Below are 15446 nucleotides of genomic sequence, written 5' to 3' on the forward strand. Positions count from 1 at the left end.
ATGGCCGCCACTTAAATGCTTATATAATTTCACTCAGTTAGGAACCTTCCGAAGCAAAAATGACAATTCGAACGCACCCTTAATGTCTGTGAGATCGGCAGACTGGGGGATGTGTTGTTTTGAGATGGCTGTGAGGAGAGCCAGTTTTTCGGTTTAAATAAACTAGTGCAATGCCCGTTCAGAATGTGCTTGTTTGTAATGTGTTGGTGAGAACGTGACTGGTCAGGATTGGCTAGATGCAACATGTAGTTCTGTGGTCAATCAAAGTGCCCAAATGAGCTTTTAAGTGAGGGATTTCATTAGACTTTTGTTAACGACGGTTATTGAACGTGTACCTTCAAGACATTGCCTTCGGCGAGTCTCCTTCTGTGCGTGGGTGTGTTGTTTATGGAAAGGTGGACCTGATTAGTACTTAAGATAACCTCCATTTAGGAAAACGAAAGGGTAAACCTATGTTGCAATGTCGAGTGTGTCCTGTCTAGTCCACTCAGCAACCTTAATACAGTATGTGTAAATAACTGGGCGAGTCTCCTTCTGCAAATGCGCTGTGTCTGTTGTTTCCACTGGTGTCGTGTTTCTCGGTAGTTTTTGATTCCATCGTACTGCGCCACAGAAAACTATTTAAAATGTTTTAGCAACAATATGAGCCCATCTGCACTTCCTCAGGTCCACAGCTATACACCTGCCAAGTCTGTCGTCGAGGAATGGTTGTGTAGATTCTCGACTAACACACACACACACACACATTACTGGATTCATAGATAGATTTTGGTTTCAACGGACAAATCTGCAATTGGTTTCCAATTCAGAGGTCTTTGTTATGGACAAATTTCTGCGTGCATTTAAGGGTACGTTGATCCAACAAAAAAGAACCACACAACAAGGATTTATTACCTTAAGCAAAGACAACTTTATTAATGCTTAGGTAGCAAAATGATCTCTAAAAGTACATTTGAAACACTTAAACACAAAGTAAACAATTCTATTGAAAAGTTTCTTGTGTAGAAAGAGGTAACGCTTGGACACGTAGAGAACCGTATCGTCTGCAAACACTCTCACTCTCCATCTCGAATATCCTATGCTAGCAACAGCATGCAGTCATCTAGGACATCCAGTTTGAACTAAATCCAGTGCCATCTAAAACACAATGGACTCTCATCCCAAATGACATAAAGATTTACCATAAATAATTGATCATATTGAAATATCTCCATGCGAGTAAACAAAGGACGTTAGCTTCGGAGGTCTCAAACACGTCGAAACAAAGGGAAGTACAAGGGAGACCTAGTATCTATGAAAATATATTCAACAGATATACAGATTGAGACAAAAAATATATAAATACATTTACACCTATCTATGTACATATGTACAATAGCAATATCATCCATGTGAATATCACAAATTTATAAGAAATCTCCTCTACAAGATGCTTCTTTACTTTTCAATGTGAGCGTCTTTGTGGTTGTTTGGTTGGTTTTAAGGACATGATACCCCCATGTTTAGGTGTTAGGTCCATGTAGTGAATAGCAGCACAGAAGGTAATGAACCAAATAATCGATATAGTCAGTTGTAAAACAATAAAGTGCATGATACAGATAGTCTCTGATATTTATGAATAAATTGGAAAATAAAATGCCCTGGTTTGTAAAGATACTGCTTATACTGAGGCATTAAAGGATGATTTATGCCGTATTGCCAGCATCATGTCTGACAAAGAGACTGCATGGCTCTATTAGTCACCTTATCAAGACCTGATCCTATTCCTAGAGACTAGTATGTGCCAGCAATGCTACAATACAGATACTTAAAGGTCCTATGTTGATGTTAACAAGTGACTACCAACAGTCATTGGGACTTTGGAACAGTTCAGATGTATTAAATAACACTTTGTTTAATTAGCCCTATGGCTTCTTACAAAAAACATGTGTGTAATTGTAGATTCTGAGAGAGGAAAATCCCTGAAAACTGCAGTTTGTAACATTTATTATTAGAATTGATAATAGCCAGCTTAAGGGGAAAAGGTCAGAGGAATATGCAAAAATTAAGAAGAAAAGAAAAGCCCGAGCACAAAATAATGAATGGAGATTTAAATAATGAATAAATATAAGATACAAGATATTAACTTGGGGGAACAAGATAGTTATATTGTGCTCACATGATATTAACTAACTAAATGCTGCCATAAATACTCAGAAAAAAGAACCTGTACAAACTCCCACCTATCACTGCCATGAGGTCTGGATGGAAAGTACCAATCAAATGCCTGGTTGGCTCCCTGTGCTTAGCACCAGTCCACGTTTAAAGCGCTTCCTTCTTTATGTGACTAAAGACCGTTTTAACTAATGTGATGAATAGTGTATGCTGGATAAAATGACCAACCCTACGTTTAAAAGTGAAAAACGATTGAATTTAGTCAGTTTAAAAGATGTGATACTGAGTCAGACACATGATGGTCAAAATGTTTCACTCAAAGCTTAAAATAGTTAAAAATTACTTTTTTATTTTTGCTTCTTAATTTGACTTACGTCACTTTGTTTAATTTGTAAAATCTAAGTATCTAAGTAATTGAAGCTTGTGAGTTCAAATGTCATAACTGTTTTGCTAACCCTTGTGCCACTTCTTACATTGAATTTATTGGTTCTTGTTCCTCACTGATGTTATTAAGCCTCCATAGAATTCCCCTTGATAGAAGTTAATGCTTATAAAGTCACACCATGATCTAAACCAGTGCTTCTCAAATGGTGGGTCGGGATCTAAAAGTGGGTTGCGAACATGTGACTGGAGAAAAAAAAAAAAGTAAAAGTCTATGAAGCTCTCTTAAAACATCTTGGTTTTGTTGCTTCTCTTTGTTCCGTCATACGTTTCATTCCATCTGTGGTCCAAACTGCACTCTTTTTCATTCAATAAATCTGATTGGTTGAAGGACCTTTGAATAGACCAGTTGAGAACCACTGATCTAAACCTAGATGTTTCTTTGTTTCCTGTCTCAGAAGATTAAATCTTAACTCCAGTTAGAATTTCTTCAGGGACATTTGTTTGAAAATGTTGAGAAAGATGGGACCTGAAAACATGCATTTGTATAAAGCTCTGTCTTTGTACACTGAGGTGCAACCGTTTTTCTGCAAGGATACGACAGATTCTGAACTGCAGCCAAACAGTTAGACCAGAATGGACCGTATCTGATGATGCTTTCGGTAATTCTGCTTACTAGGAATTTGACTGTGCTGTGTGGTAGTGCCGGCCATGCTGATGGGCTCTTTGTGTTCATAACAGTCCTGTTTGGATTTGTTGAAAAATCATTAACAAATAATTTCATCCGGAATGACGAGCTGTTACAGTGTCACATATAGAGAAAATGTCATTTACAATTTGAATACATCTTTTTAAACTCTTATAAATTCATCTTTGATCTTTAAAGCATATTTACATATTTGTAAGGTCATATTATTATTGCAAGATTCAAAAGACATTGAAACCCTGTTTCCCGGTCATAGCACAGAGTTCTCTACCTGTGTCACTAAAAGAAATAAATACGTATGAAATATAAACACAAAAGCACATTAATTATTTGTACATTCAAACGACAATACCTCTCAGATTTGATATCTCATGTCTGATCAATAAATTAAAATATACCTGCAAAAGAAGTTCGACTTTGTTTCGACACTTGCATTCCCTCGACGGGGAAAAGAGAGTGGGGCACTTGACATTTCAAATGAACCTTTCTGGAGGAAAAGCTGACATTTGGATGCATTCTGTGTGAGAATCAACGGGCCCTGACGGACGAGCGTTCACTTCTGCAGGGACGGAAGTCTTTGAGGAAAAAAAAATGTGACTTCGCTGGCGTGCATCGACTCTGGAAATAAAAAAATCCTCATGTAGGGTTCACAAACCACGTTGTACATGCTTCTAAAAACTAGTAGGAATATTTATGTACCACAAACCTACCATAGCTGGACAAAAGTTAGACATTAGGCATTACAAAATACAAAGAACTCCTGGAAAAAAAAAAAAACATCCCAACTTTTAAATATTTGAAGCTGGGACTAAAGTTCTGATGCTTTATATTGCATCTTTACTCTACTCCTACGGTAACACCACTAACATATCTCAGTCCCTCTTTGGGACCACAAAGGAGTAAGAACCCAGGACATCCATCCAACATCGAGGACACACCTCGTCCAACTTGCTTGGCTCTTCTCTTTCATAATGCCGCCACTGTTTTTGAGTCTATTTGGTCAGTTTCTTTGCAAAAACAAAAACAAAAAAGCAGCAGTGCATGAACCCATGACAAACTGCTGGAACCTAAAATCTAAAATCTTCACTACGATAAACTCACAAACACTGCTTCATTTTACAAGGAGGCTGTCCCTGTAATCAGCATGCATTATGAGGAGGAGAACTTCCTGTGTCCCTGTGAAGCGTCTTTCAGCTCTTCAGTGCATGTTTGACTTCTGTTTTTTTTTTTTACATCATCACAAAACTAAAACACGCTATAAATGAAATCCACCTCCAGAGAAAATTGTGCTTGCTTCAACACCAGTGGTCTTCTGAATTTGGTGGTCTTAGGTGTGGACTTAAGCTACCCCTGGATCCATAAATAAAAACCTGCCTGGGTGTTTTGTGACCTCCAGAGGAGAAATGTGCGTTTGACATGAATAAATAATACATATCACATCTGGGGGGTATTTACACAGGTGGGCTATTTACACAAGAGAAAAGAAATACAAACTCTCCATAAATCTAATAAACTCTCAGTACAAAAGACAGAAGCTACAGCTGTGATGCTATTTCAGTTAATTTATAAAAGGGGGGGGCGGGGTAATTCTGCGTCGTAGGACGGGGTCGTGCAGTTCTGATTTGCTGTGTGTCTGAAAATGTTGTGAACATTGTAAAAAGTCACAACTCAACAATGGAGTGGGACAAAATGTGTCAGATTCCGTTCTTTTTCTGAAACGAATGCTCATTGTCTGCGACGCCGCACGCAATCCCCCCCACCCCCCAAACTCTTTACATCATTGCTTTTATCAATATAACTCCGAATATCTATACGATTCTTCTTTCCTCTCAGGAAAGGTTAGCAGCTAGTAAACAATACACCTTTCACACCAAAACACTGTGGGGGAAAAAAAGGTCCTCGCGCCAGAAGCAAGCAGTAGTCGGTAAACAAGTTGTTGTTGTTGTTGTTGTTGTTGTTGTCCTCAGTGCAGTCCTTTGGGAAGGCTTAGAAACAGTCAGTCATTCCTATCTCTGCGCCTGAAATTAATCCCACACTCTGGTTGTGAGCAAACACCAGAGCAGCTTCATATTGCACTGTGCAGAAAGACCAAGAAAAAAAAAAAAAAAAGAGAAAAAGAGCAGAACCGGATCTCTCCTCACAAAAGAGATAAAAGCAGGACCCTTTTTTTTTTCTTCAAATCATTTCTGCTGTTTTACAATTTTTTTTAATTCTACTTCCTCGCTCTCAATCTATCATCAAATACCACGTCTCTTTCACGCAAACACCACTTCTCGTGCGAGTGTGTGCATCAGTGTGTGTGTGTGTGTGTGTGTGTGTGTGTGTGTGTGTGTGTGTGTGTGTGTGTATGCGACTGTGTTTGTGTGTCTCATTCGTCACGGCAGGTCGGCAGGTTGACGAAGGTGAAGATGTTGTACTCAATGAGGCAGGAGAAACACAGGAAGACCGAGTAGAGAAAGAGACACATGAAACCCAGACGCTTGTTCAACGTCCACTTGTTGAGGTGGACTCCCAGGACCTGGACCGAAGAGGGAGACAGGATGAGCAGGCAGGTAGAGAGTCAGGCAGGGAAACAGACCAATAGACAGAACTCTGAATCTGACATGTTGTTGTGTACTCACAGTCATAAACACAGAGGCCAGCAGGAGGCCGACGGAGAAGATCAGTCCTTTGCTGTTGAGTTTGATCTGCAACAAGACAAAGTGTCAACACAATCCATCAGTACTTCAAATACATGTACAACTCAAAACAATGCTAACTACATCTCAGCAAGATTTGTGATCTGGAAACAGCAGAATCCAAACCGGAAACATTTTCAATCAAACCAATTCAGTCAGGAACACTCGTCATAGATCACACCATTTATTGCCAGCTTGTAATAGAGTTGACCTTGGTGCTGAGAGCTCGGCAATAAAGATGCTCACCGGGTTAGCTGAGCAGCATTCCACCACAGCTTTCCAGGGAGAGCAAAGAGGGTGCACCAAAAGCTAGAAAGGAGGAGGCTGTGGTGGTGGAGGCAAAGCTTAGCCAGCAGCAGCAGTGCAGTGTGAGCAGCATTGGTGTAGCAGGGATCAAATGAACCACCGTTTTGTGAGAATGAGATGAGATTGGTTGCTGAGTGAAAAAAAGCAATAATTCAATCAGCAGGCTGTTAGCCAATTACCGCTGGGCCACGTCACCTGCATGGACGCAAAGCTTCATTTAATTTCAATCAATTAGCCAGATCAGGGAATGGTAAATGGACTTGAGTTTATACAGCGCTGTTTTAGTCTTCTGACAGGTCACACCTACACATTCACACCCTGATGGCAGAGGTTGTCAGCCCACAACAATCAAAGCATCAAAACCCCAAGAGCCCCTGGCAGCAGTGTCAGTGCCTTTATAATCTTCATTTATGACATCATCCAGTATATCACAGTACTACTGATTTCTGATTTTTTTTAAAGGTCTAACTCACCAACACTGATTTTGGCCGATTAAAAATCTATTATTAACAGCAAAAACAAACATTTCGGTCAATTTTTCAGAATAAAACACTGACGGTTAATTTACCAGTTTATTAAGGAAAGTCCTGGTTACCGGCCTCATTAGATATCAGACAATGCCCCCCTTTTAAAACTACATTGCTCAAGTGGTTTCTTTTGTACACAATATACATGGGAAATGGTAAATGGATTTTGTAGTACAAGCTAGTTTGACCATTTATAGTCATAAATTAAGTCACCCATTAAATGGTAAATGGACTTGATCTTGTACAACGCTTTTCTAGTCTTCTGACTGCTCAAAGTGCTTTTACACTGCAGGTCACACCTACACATTCACACACTGATGGTGGAGGATGCTGTGTAAAGTGACCATCAGAAGTAACTAATCCCATGCAAACAGGTTCATACTCAGTGGTTCAGTTCATAAAGCAGTGGGAGCAACTTGGGGTCTTGCCCAAGGACACATCGGACATGTGACTGCAGGAGCTGGGGATTGAGTATGCTGTCGGCTACATGGCAGTGTACTTAAGAAAATCTTCAAACACATAAACTACTGTATGTCCCTGAGGTACTTTAGGTTGGTCTTGTTTTCATTGACAACTATGCTTTTGTTCAAAAACTATTAATTAACTAATTTGAGAAAACTGAACAAATAACAACAATGTAGTTAAGACCACTTTAATTCCTTTGAGCTACTTTTTCTTTGCACAAGACAAAAGCACTAATCTTACATGTTTGTTGATAATTTTGGATAGTGTAGTTCACATACTTCCGTGACAGTCTCTGTGCTTATTTCTACTTGATGATTTCTATCTTGTGTTCAGATTGAGTGTTACCGTGTGATGCTGGATATCAGCTTGCACTGCAGCTGGTTTCAGGGAAAACTTTTTAAAAAACAGTTTTATAATCTCAAACACACTACAGGGCATCTTTTATGTTTTTATCATACTTTCTTACTTTTTTTTTTTCGATCAGCTGCTGTGTTCAAACACTGCACAAACAAAATTCAAGTAGAGGAGAAATGATGTGCATCTTATCTGTTCAGCTGCAAAATGAGGACTGAGTTGAAAGACACAGTTTGACAGAACCTTTAATTTTTTCATACTTTACACTTGAATGTGGATTTCACATTAAGAGATGAGGGTATGTCTGAAACTGCTTGTGTTTCCCAGTTTGCCTAAAACCAAGTGATAACAGCATTAAACAAAGGCTGACGTCAAGTCAGTGTTCATCAAAATGATTTTTTTTAAATGTGTAGATTTGATGTGATCTAAAGGCGATATAAGCAATTATTAAATATAATTTCTCCCTATTTTTTACTGAATAAAGAACAATTCCCCTACAATGCTGGGCAAATAACATTTTGAATATAAGTTGAACATTGCAGGAAAAGATCAGTCTACGTTTCTATCATGCACAAACACATGTATCTGCAAATTCAAGATCAAAATCATCATAATCATATTTTGTGATCAATCCTGACTCCTGGGTTTATGTCATAGCTGCTCCAGATTGTCATATAGTGTCATTAGGCTTCTCAGCATTTGGCAGGTGAGTGGGAACACACGGGATTAAGAATGAATGAATAATGGTGCAGGGTGTTGGATAATAAATGAATGGATGGAGGAGCCTGTCAGTGTTTTAGGGATAAAACGCTTGTTGTTAGAGGGATACAGTGTTAAACCATAATACTGTCATAACATAACCAAGCCTCTAATAAAGTCTTTGAACAACTCTACTTTCCAGTATGAATACAGTGTAACGATTTAGCCAGTATTAAGCAGAGATAACCTAACCAAGAAGCATATAACACCAACCCCGCCGTTGCACACACCGACTCTAGACATGTTGATTGGTAAAAACCTTTTGAGTAGACCTATGAAAGCTGGGACTTAAGTTCAAATAAGTTAAACTGTGAAAACTTGATGCTATCTGCTTCCCCAATGCTCTAAGCTTTTAAAGCCTTACGAGTGCCTCTCATCCAATGAATTGAAATAGTGTTTCTGTGTGTGTGACCCAGATGACAAAGAGTTGTATGGGGGCGATGTGATGTGGATTTGTTTATTTTAAGGAGCCACAATGTGGTTGTTTGAATCAAAGTCGTGCATGTTGTTCTGACCCTGCTGTGGAGAAGTTTGTATCAGGTTATTGAAGGTATTATGCATACCTGTTATTTTTAAAGGTGCCTACGCAGCTGCAAAATGCCCACATGTTGACTCCTGCATACTGTAATAATGCTGTCATTTTAAGCACACAGCATACTCAGAGCTTTCATTCATGTGACTGGTGTGGAGGATTGGAGGGCAAAGAGATCATAGGAGGGTAACAGTCACCATTGAACACACTGTGGAGCTGCAGCACAGGCTTGTTAACTGTCCATCTCTTTTTTTACATTGTGACAACACCAGAAAAACAGAGATATTAAGATAAACTGCAAGTTTTGGGCGGCAGTAGCTCAGTCTGTATGGACTTGGGTTGGGAACCGGTTTAAGTCCCGGTGCGGACCAAAGTATGGAAGTTGGTCTGGTGGCTGGAGAGGTGCCAGGTTCCTTACCGAGCCATGGAGCCCTTGAGCCCTTGAGCAAGGCACCAAACCGCCAACAAGCTCTGGCCTGCTCCCTGTGTAGCAGCCCCCTCACTCTGACATCTCCCCAGTAATGTGTGTCCACAGGTCCTGTTTGTGCATGTGTGTGTATTTCAGGCCTATGTGTGTGAGGTGCATGTGAGTGTAAACCCGAATTTCCCCTTGGGATAAACAAGGTGTGCAAAAAAATAAAATAAATAAAAGGATCAGGGCACTTGCCACCCTCATATAGCACACAGGACACTATTTCAATCACTAAAAACGGCACTGCTGCAGGATGAAATTTGAAAAACGAAGGCTTGGCTTTAATGTGTTTTTCTTGAGTCCGGGTCAATAATGCTTCCGTAATGGGATGTGTATCTCACCATCATAACATAAGTGAGTGTTAATAAGCTAGCTAAGCTAGTTGACTTACCTAACGATACTGTCAGGATCCCTGTCAGTGTTCTCGGGAATGAATGTTAGTTAAAAGGAAGTAATACTTTGCTCAAGTGAACACACAGGGGACAGAGGAGCGTCTAATGGCCTTAATACACACTCTCCTCGTCCTTGGGGCTTCTTCCTCAGATTAAATTCTGTAGAAGTACAACCTGGGCTCGTCTCCTTGTCAGTCAGTGCATCCCATTGAACGACAACTGTCTTTCATTAAAAAAACATCAACATGTATGTGGACATGGAGACTGATAACTTAGACTTTCTTCCTACCACTGTGAACAGGTAACTGCTGAAACTGAAAGAAGGTCCAGATATCCGTCAAAGTCGTAAGAGGCACCTATTTTCATTCTCTGTGTTCTCTAAATAAAGTTAGATATTAGCTCTACCACTGGTTTGAATCTGCTGTGCTGACTAAAGTGTGACATTCACAGGTTCCAGTGTGATCCCGAGAAGAAGGGGAAGGAGAGTGGTACTTACGTCAGAGCCATAATTGATAGCCAGAGTCTTCAGGGCCCAGGGGAGACCGAGGCCCACCAAGATGTCAAACACGTTACTGCCGATGGAGTTGGACACCGCCATGTCTCCCATTCCTGAACAGACACACAGAGTTTAAACTTTAAGAACAGAGAAAGGCAAAGGGAGGTACAGAGAGAGAAAAAATCAAATGAGTAGACAACGGATGCACAAGAAGTCGTGGGATGACACAGCAACAGGTTAAAACATAGGTAGGACGATCAGTGAAGCTATAAATCCGTTTGACGCCCACAGGAGGTGGTAAAGCAACAAAGCAAAGGATGGAGGACTAAACGGTGGTGGCAAGAGTGAGTTTCCAAGCGAGCCCCCCACACACAGACAGTGGCGTTTAAATATTTGATGACAGGAGCAAGAATAAACACAGATGAAAGGACAGAGAGGGACCCTGTTGGGCTGTCTTCTTTTACTGCCTCACCAAGCGGATGGATGAGGGACAGTGGAAAAAAAACAACAGGCCCACAATCTCTATCCCCCCCATCACTCCTTTCTACCCCATCTCTATCGCTGTCATCTCCTCCCCTCTCTGATCGTGGCTCCACTTTGATTCTGTTGTTTATCTTCCACCTGTGTGTGTGTGTGTGTGTTTGTGTAAAATGACAACTCCTAGCCTGTCATTTCATGTGAGAGTGATTACCCTGTCTTGCCACTATCAGGCTGGCCATGCAGTCGGGGACACTGGTGCCGGCTGCCAGGAAGGTAATGCCCATGATGACATCTGGGATACCGAGCGTGAAGCCTATAATTGTTACCTGACAGAACAGACACAGAGAGAGACAGAATAGTACAGCTTGTTTTTTTTTGATAGTTTTGTGTCCTCGTGTGACACGACATGTCATCTTATCAAGCAAAAGATAAACAAAAAATGAGGAGACACTCATACAGAGAAGAGCTCAGTAGTCTGAAACTCCAGGGGGAACCTTTAGAGGGGATTGGTTTCTGCATGTATAAACCTCATCTCATCATCCATAAGCCCTTTTTTTGCATGCTTTTGGGTATGAATGACTAAAGGGTAAAGAAATGTGTGGTTTCTCCAGTAGTTCACTGAAGCTGGCAGAAGAGAAATTGCAGGAATAGCTGTGACATAATCATCCTCTAATCTTTCACCCCATCAAGTATGTCCATTAAAAGTACATCTATTTGTTACATAAGCCCCGTTTCCAGCAAGCGGTCTGATTTGGTTAAGTACAGTTTGGTACGGTGAACCCTGATCTTGCTTGCTTTTCCACAGCACCCTTACACATAACTAGACATAACACAGTGTAGACAGCCTACAGATTTAATAAAGAAGAATAACGTGACACAATAAACTAAGATCACTGACTCCTGGGGAGGTCTGCATCTCCGAGCTTGTCAATGGGGCGGTGTTACGCACTGACAGTAGTCGCAAAGAAACAAAAACAGCCTTGAAACGAGTCTCTCCAAATCCAGAGGATATCTAAACATGGTGCGTTTTGTGTTTGTCCTTTATTACCGCTGTCGCACAGGAAGTGAAGATTCTTTCGACCAATAATCGGACTGCATGTTGTCTAGCTCCAGCCTTTAGGGTCGGATCAGTACGCTTGACACCCCCACCGAAGGGTACCAGTAGAATAGTACGGTTATTTTGGTATCACTCCCAAGTTTTGACAGTGGAAACGCCAATAAATGTGTACCGTACCGAACCAAACTGAACCGCACCACTAGGTGGAAATTGGGCTATACAGACTCAGATTGTTATCACCAGTGTCCAACAACACTATGTCAGTGATTCCTGGATATATAGACCTATTTGTTAAAGGCTTTATATGCAGTTTTTTTGATCCAGCAGATGTCGCCCTTGAGCACCAGCATGAAACCAAAACAACTTGCGCTGCATTGTTGTGTTAGCATGCTAATGCTAGCGATCTTTATTATGCTGGTATCTCCACACTGCATGTAAATTTAGCTGAAATGAGCGTGATCTAGAAACACAGTTAAGCAGTGAGTACAGTATGTTATTCTTCTTTTCTCTAGTCCCTCAATTAAACAACTTTTATACACGAGGGGAGGAGTCAGCTGGCTGTCCTGGTGATGTAAACAAACTGAAGATAGGACTCTGAAAACTCTGAAAACATCACAGACAGTGGGACTCGGGTGTTACACCCATTGTAGACAGTCATGACTCACAGAGTTATTTTCAGAGGATATACTTGATTTATATTATATTTGAGTAGTAGTTTATTTATAATATATATAATGCATATAAAGCCTTTAAGTAACAACATTTTATTCAAACCAAAAATGCAGTTACAATAATTATCTATCAAGCAACCAAACTCCATTGACACATTAAACAGTGGAGAACATTAGAGTCTCTGGACTTTCACCATCTCAGCTGCACCATCTCCCCCTTTAAATGTTTATTCAAGATCTCTGTCTGCTCTCTCATTGCTCTGACCTGCCTTAGCACTTCACTTTTGATTTCAGCTTCACCACCCCCCCAGCATCAACCTGTAGGCTCCCGGTAGGGGGGTTTCGGGTATTATATCATCACTCCTCAAGTTTCTGCATGTAAAGTCATCCGTGAGGAGTGTTGATGTCGGAGTCTAGACGCCAAACACAAACTGTGTTCTGCTGCTTCATTAAACATTTGAAACGAATACAGTAAAAACACGAGTTGTCTGACTGAACTGAATGGCTCTGGTGTTGTAGAGGGTCGGCTGGATTTACTTAAACACGATAACCAGCAGTGGCAATGGAAGAGCAGATCTCGTCTGTTCTTCAATCTAGAAAATACAATTCAAAACTAGTTTTAGTTTATCAGTCACCGTATCAATGCTGTTTGTTTCTACTCAAACTATTCATCTGACTGCATTCTTGTTCATATGACTCATACACAGAATCATTTATGCATTTTCCTGGAATTGCAACCTGAGATATTTCGAAACATTGGAAATAAAGTTAATTTGGAAAGAGTAAAATATTTTGTGTGGTTGTTTATTTCAGTGTTAAGATTTAAATTTGTTTTATTTTGACATCCATCCTTGTATTTTTTGCCATGTAGCTTTAATCCCTCTGGGTGTCTTAATGGTCATATTTCTAGGTAAAGCTTTCAGTGTTCTGTTCTGTTTTTTTCATCTGTATCATCGTGTTTCTCTTTTTCTCTGTTTGTGCATTTCCCTAGTAATGTCTTTAGTGTTTCCTGTTTTATTTTGTAGTTCTTGTCCCCTGTGTTTCTTGTCTTGTCTTACTTCCTCCATTTGTCCGGTTTCCCTCCAGTTTGATCACCCTGATTGTCTTCACCTGTGTCTGATTGTGTCTATTTAGCCTCAGTGTTCCTTCCCGCTTCTTGTCAGTTCATTGTCAGATCTTCCTTGTGTTGCTTTGATAACGTGTCCTTGTGGCTTATGGTTTTCTTCTTTGGGATTTGTTTGTTGCTGGACTTTTTTCTACTTAAAGAAATACATTTTGTTTTTTCTCTTTTTTGTTTAAATAAATATTTTTTGTTTCTGCACGTGGGTCCTGCTCGTTGTTTTTCCACCATTGTGGTACCGCCACAGTTGGTAATCACGAGCCCCTTACAGACACTACATACCTCGGCGGATTGCCTGCAGGTCTGACTCCAACCTATGCCCTTTGCTGCATGACTACCCCACGCTATCCCCCCTACTTTTTCTCTCTCTCTTCAGTTGACCTATCAAAAAAAGCATAAAGGATTAAATAGTTATATCAAGAAGGCTAAGGCTGTGTAGCATCACTGGGAAAGCTAGGGCCCAACATGACGTTGTTTAACATTAAAAAGTGTTTACATCTTTGTAAATAGTTAGCCATTATCCATCTCTTACCATCCAGACCATGATGTAGGAGAAGCCAGCGATCCACAGAGTGGAGGCTACGAAGGACAGCATGAACCAGTTCTCCCAGCGGGGCTTGGAGCAGTTAGGGACGGTAAAGTACAGCAGCAGGCACAGGGGCCAGGCTAGAAGCCACTTTAGCTTGTTGCATACACCCGCTACAAAAAAACACACAGAGCAAGATACAGTGTCAAGACTGAGATACATTGTCCTAGTAAACAGAAAGAAAGGGCAAAGAGAGACAGATGATTATGTCCTCTTACAGTAAATACTGTTGTCTACCAATGACCATAGCTGTCTTTCTGATTCATCAGTTTTAAATAAGATGCAGGTCTATTTCCGACTTCATAGCTTTTAAATGCAGGGACATGTTCACTCCATTGTTTATGCATACAATAGATGCATTTGAATTGCATGCACGAGTAATATATGCGTAGTTACAGAATCTGATCAACAGGATGTGTATCATTGCAAAGTGTGACACAGATGAATGAAAGAATATTTAAAGAAGGCAAGATGGAGGAGTGAGACAAACGCAGCAGGAAATATGTGCACTGAAAATTCAGCAGGCGGGGGTAATGACATCGCACATCTTTAACAGCTAATATTACTCATTAGCTGACACTGTGAAAACTGAAACATTTCTGTAGGTGAACACAGATCTGTCTCCAGCAGGTACCTGGGCACTGGAAGGGAACCAATGGTCCCTCTCCATCATCTTCCTCTTCCTCTTCATCATTCTCGTTGTTCTCGTTGTCCTCGTTCTCTGTCTCGTTGCCCCCCTCTCGGTCGTCATGGCGACCGCTGATGGCCCTCTCGGCTCCAGACAGGCCATTTTCTACGCCCCGCCTACTTCCTCCTTTCACCGGGACATCAGAGTCACCATTGGTCAAAGTCCGTGTGTTGATGAGACGCTGCCTCTATATCATGCACACACACACACAGACAGACAGAGCGTGGTCATTCATGGAGAGAGCATGATAATGCCTAAAACATTTCAATATCAAAATTTGAATTGAGATTTCGCTTTAGTATAGAAGCGACACTTGGCCTTTTTTCTTCTTATATTACAGTAAACTGTGATTAAACCCAATCTAAACGTATGTTAGTAACTGTGGTCACATGTGATTGGTGGGATGGTTGAAAGGCTGCATGGAGACACAATGTAAAAAATCTTTATTTAGAATCTGACTGACAGATGATGTTATTTGTTGGCTAGCTGTCGTGCCGAAAAGGAAATCAGTGTTTTCCAAAGAGCTCCAGGAGCATTACAGTCTTCTTTGAAAAGTACCAGGCAGTGAATATGCTGCGTTTTGCATATATTTTTGCCCACTGTGGAAAGTCACCATACAAAG

The 15446-nt window shown here is 40.7% G+C and overlaps 1 protein-coding gene across 1 annotated transcript in view; it reads right to left on the reverse strand.

Annotated features, from left to right (window-relative positions):
• Positions 1-886: 886 nt before the first annotated feature.
• Positions 887-15446, reverse strand: part of slc24a3 (solute carrier family 24 member 3) — a 100795-nt gene continuing 86235 nt past the window's right edge. The window contains exons 12-17 of the mRNA XM_020651080.3: positions 14771-15011; positions 14083-14249; positions 10914-11028; positions 10223-10335; positions 5863-5928; positions 887-5759 (exon numbers count right to left, since the gene is read on the reverse strand). Coding sequence (XP_020506736.1) covers positions 5610-5759; positions 5863-5928; positions 10223-10335; positions 10914-11028; positions 14083-14249; positions 14771-15011 — 852 coding nt within the window. The 3' untranslated portion in view covers positions 887-5609. The remainder of the gene's footprint in view (positions 5760-5862; positions 5929-10222; positions 10336-10913; positions 11029-14082; positions 14250-14770; positions 15012-15446) is intronic.

Source organism: Labrus bergylta, chromosome 10 (genome assembly GCF_963930695.1).
Source record: "Labrus bergylta chromosome 10, fLabBer1.1, whole genome shotgun sequence".
Lineage (NCBI taxonomy): Eukaryota > Metazoa > Chordata > Actinopteri > Labriformes > Labridae > Labrus > Labrus bergylta.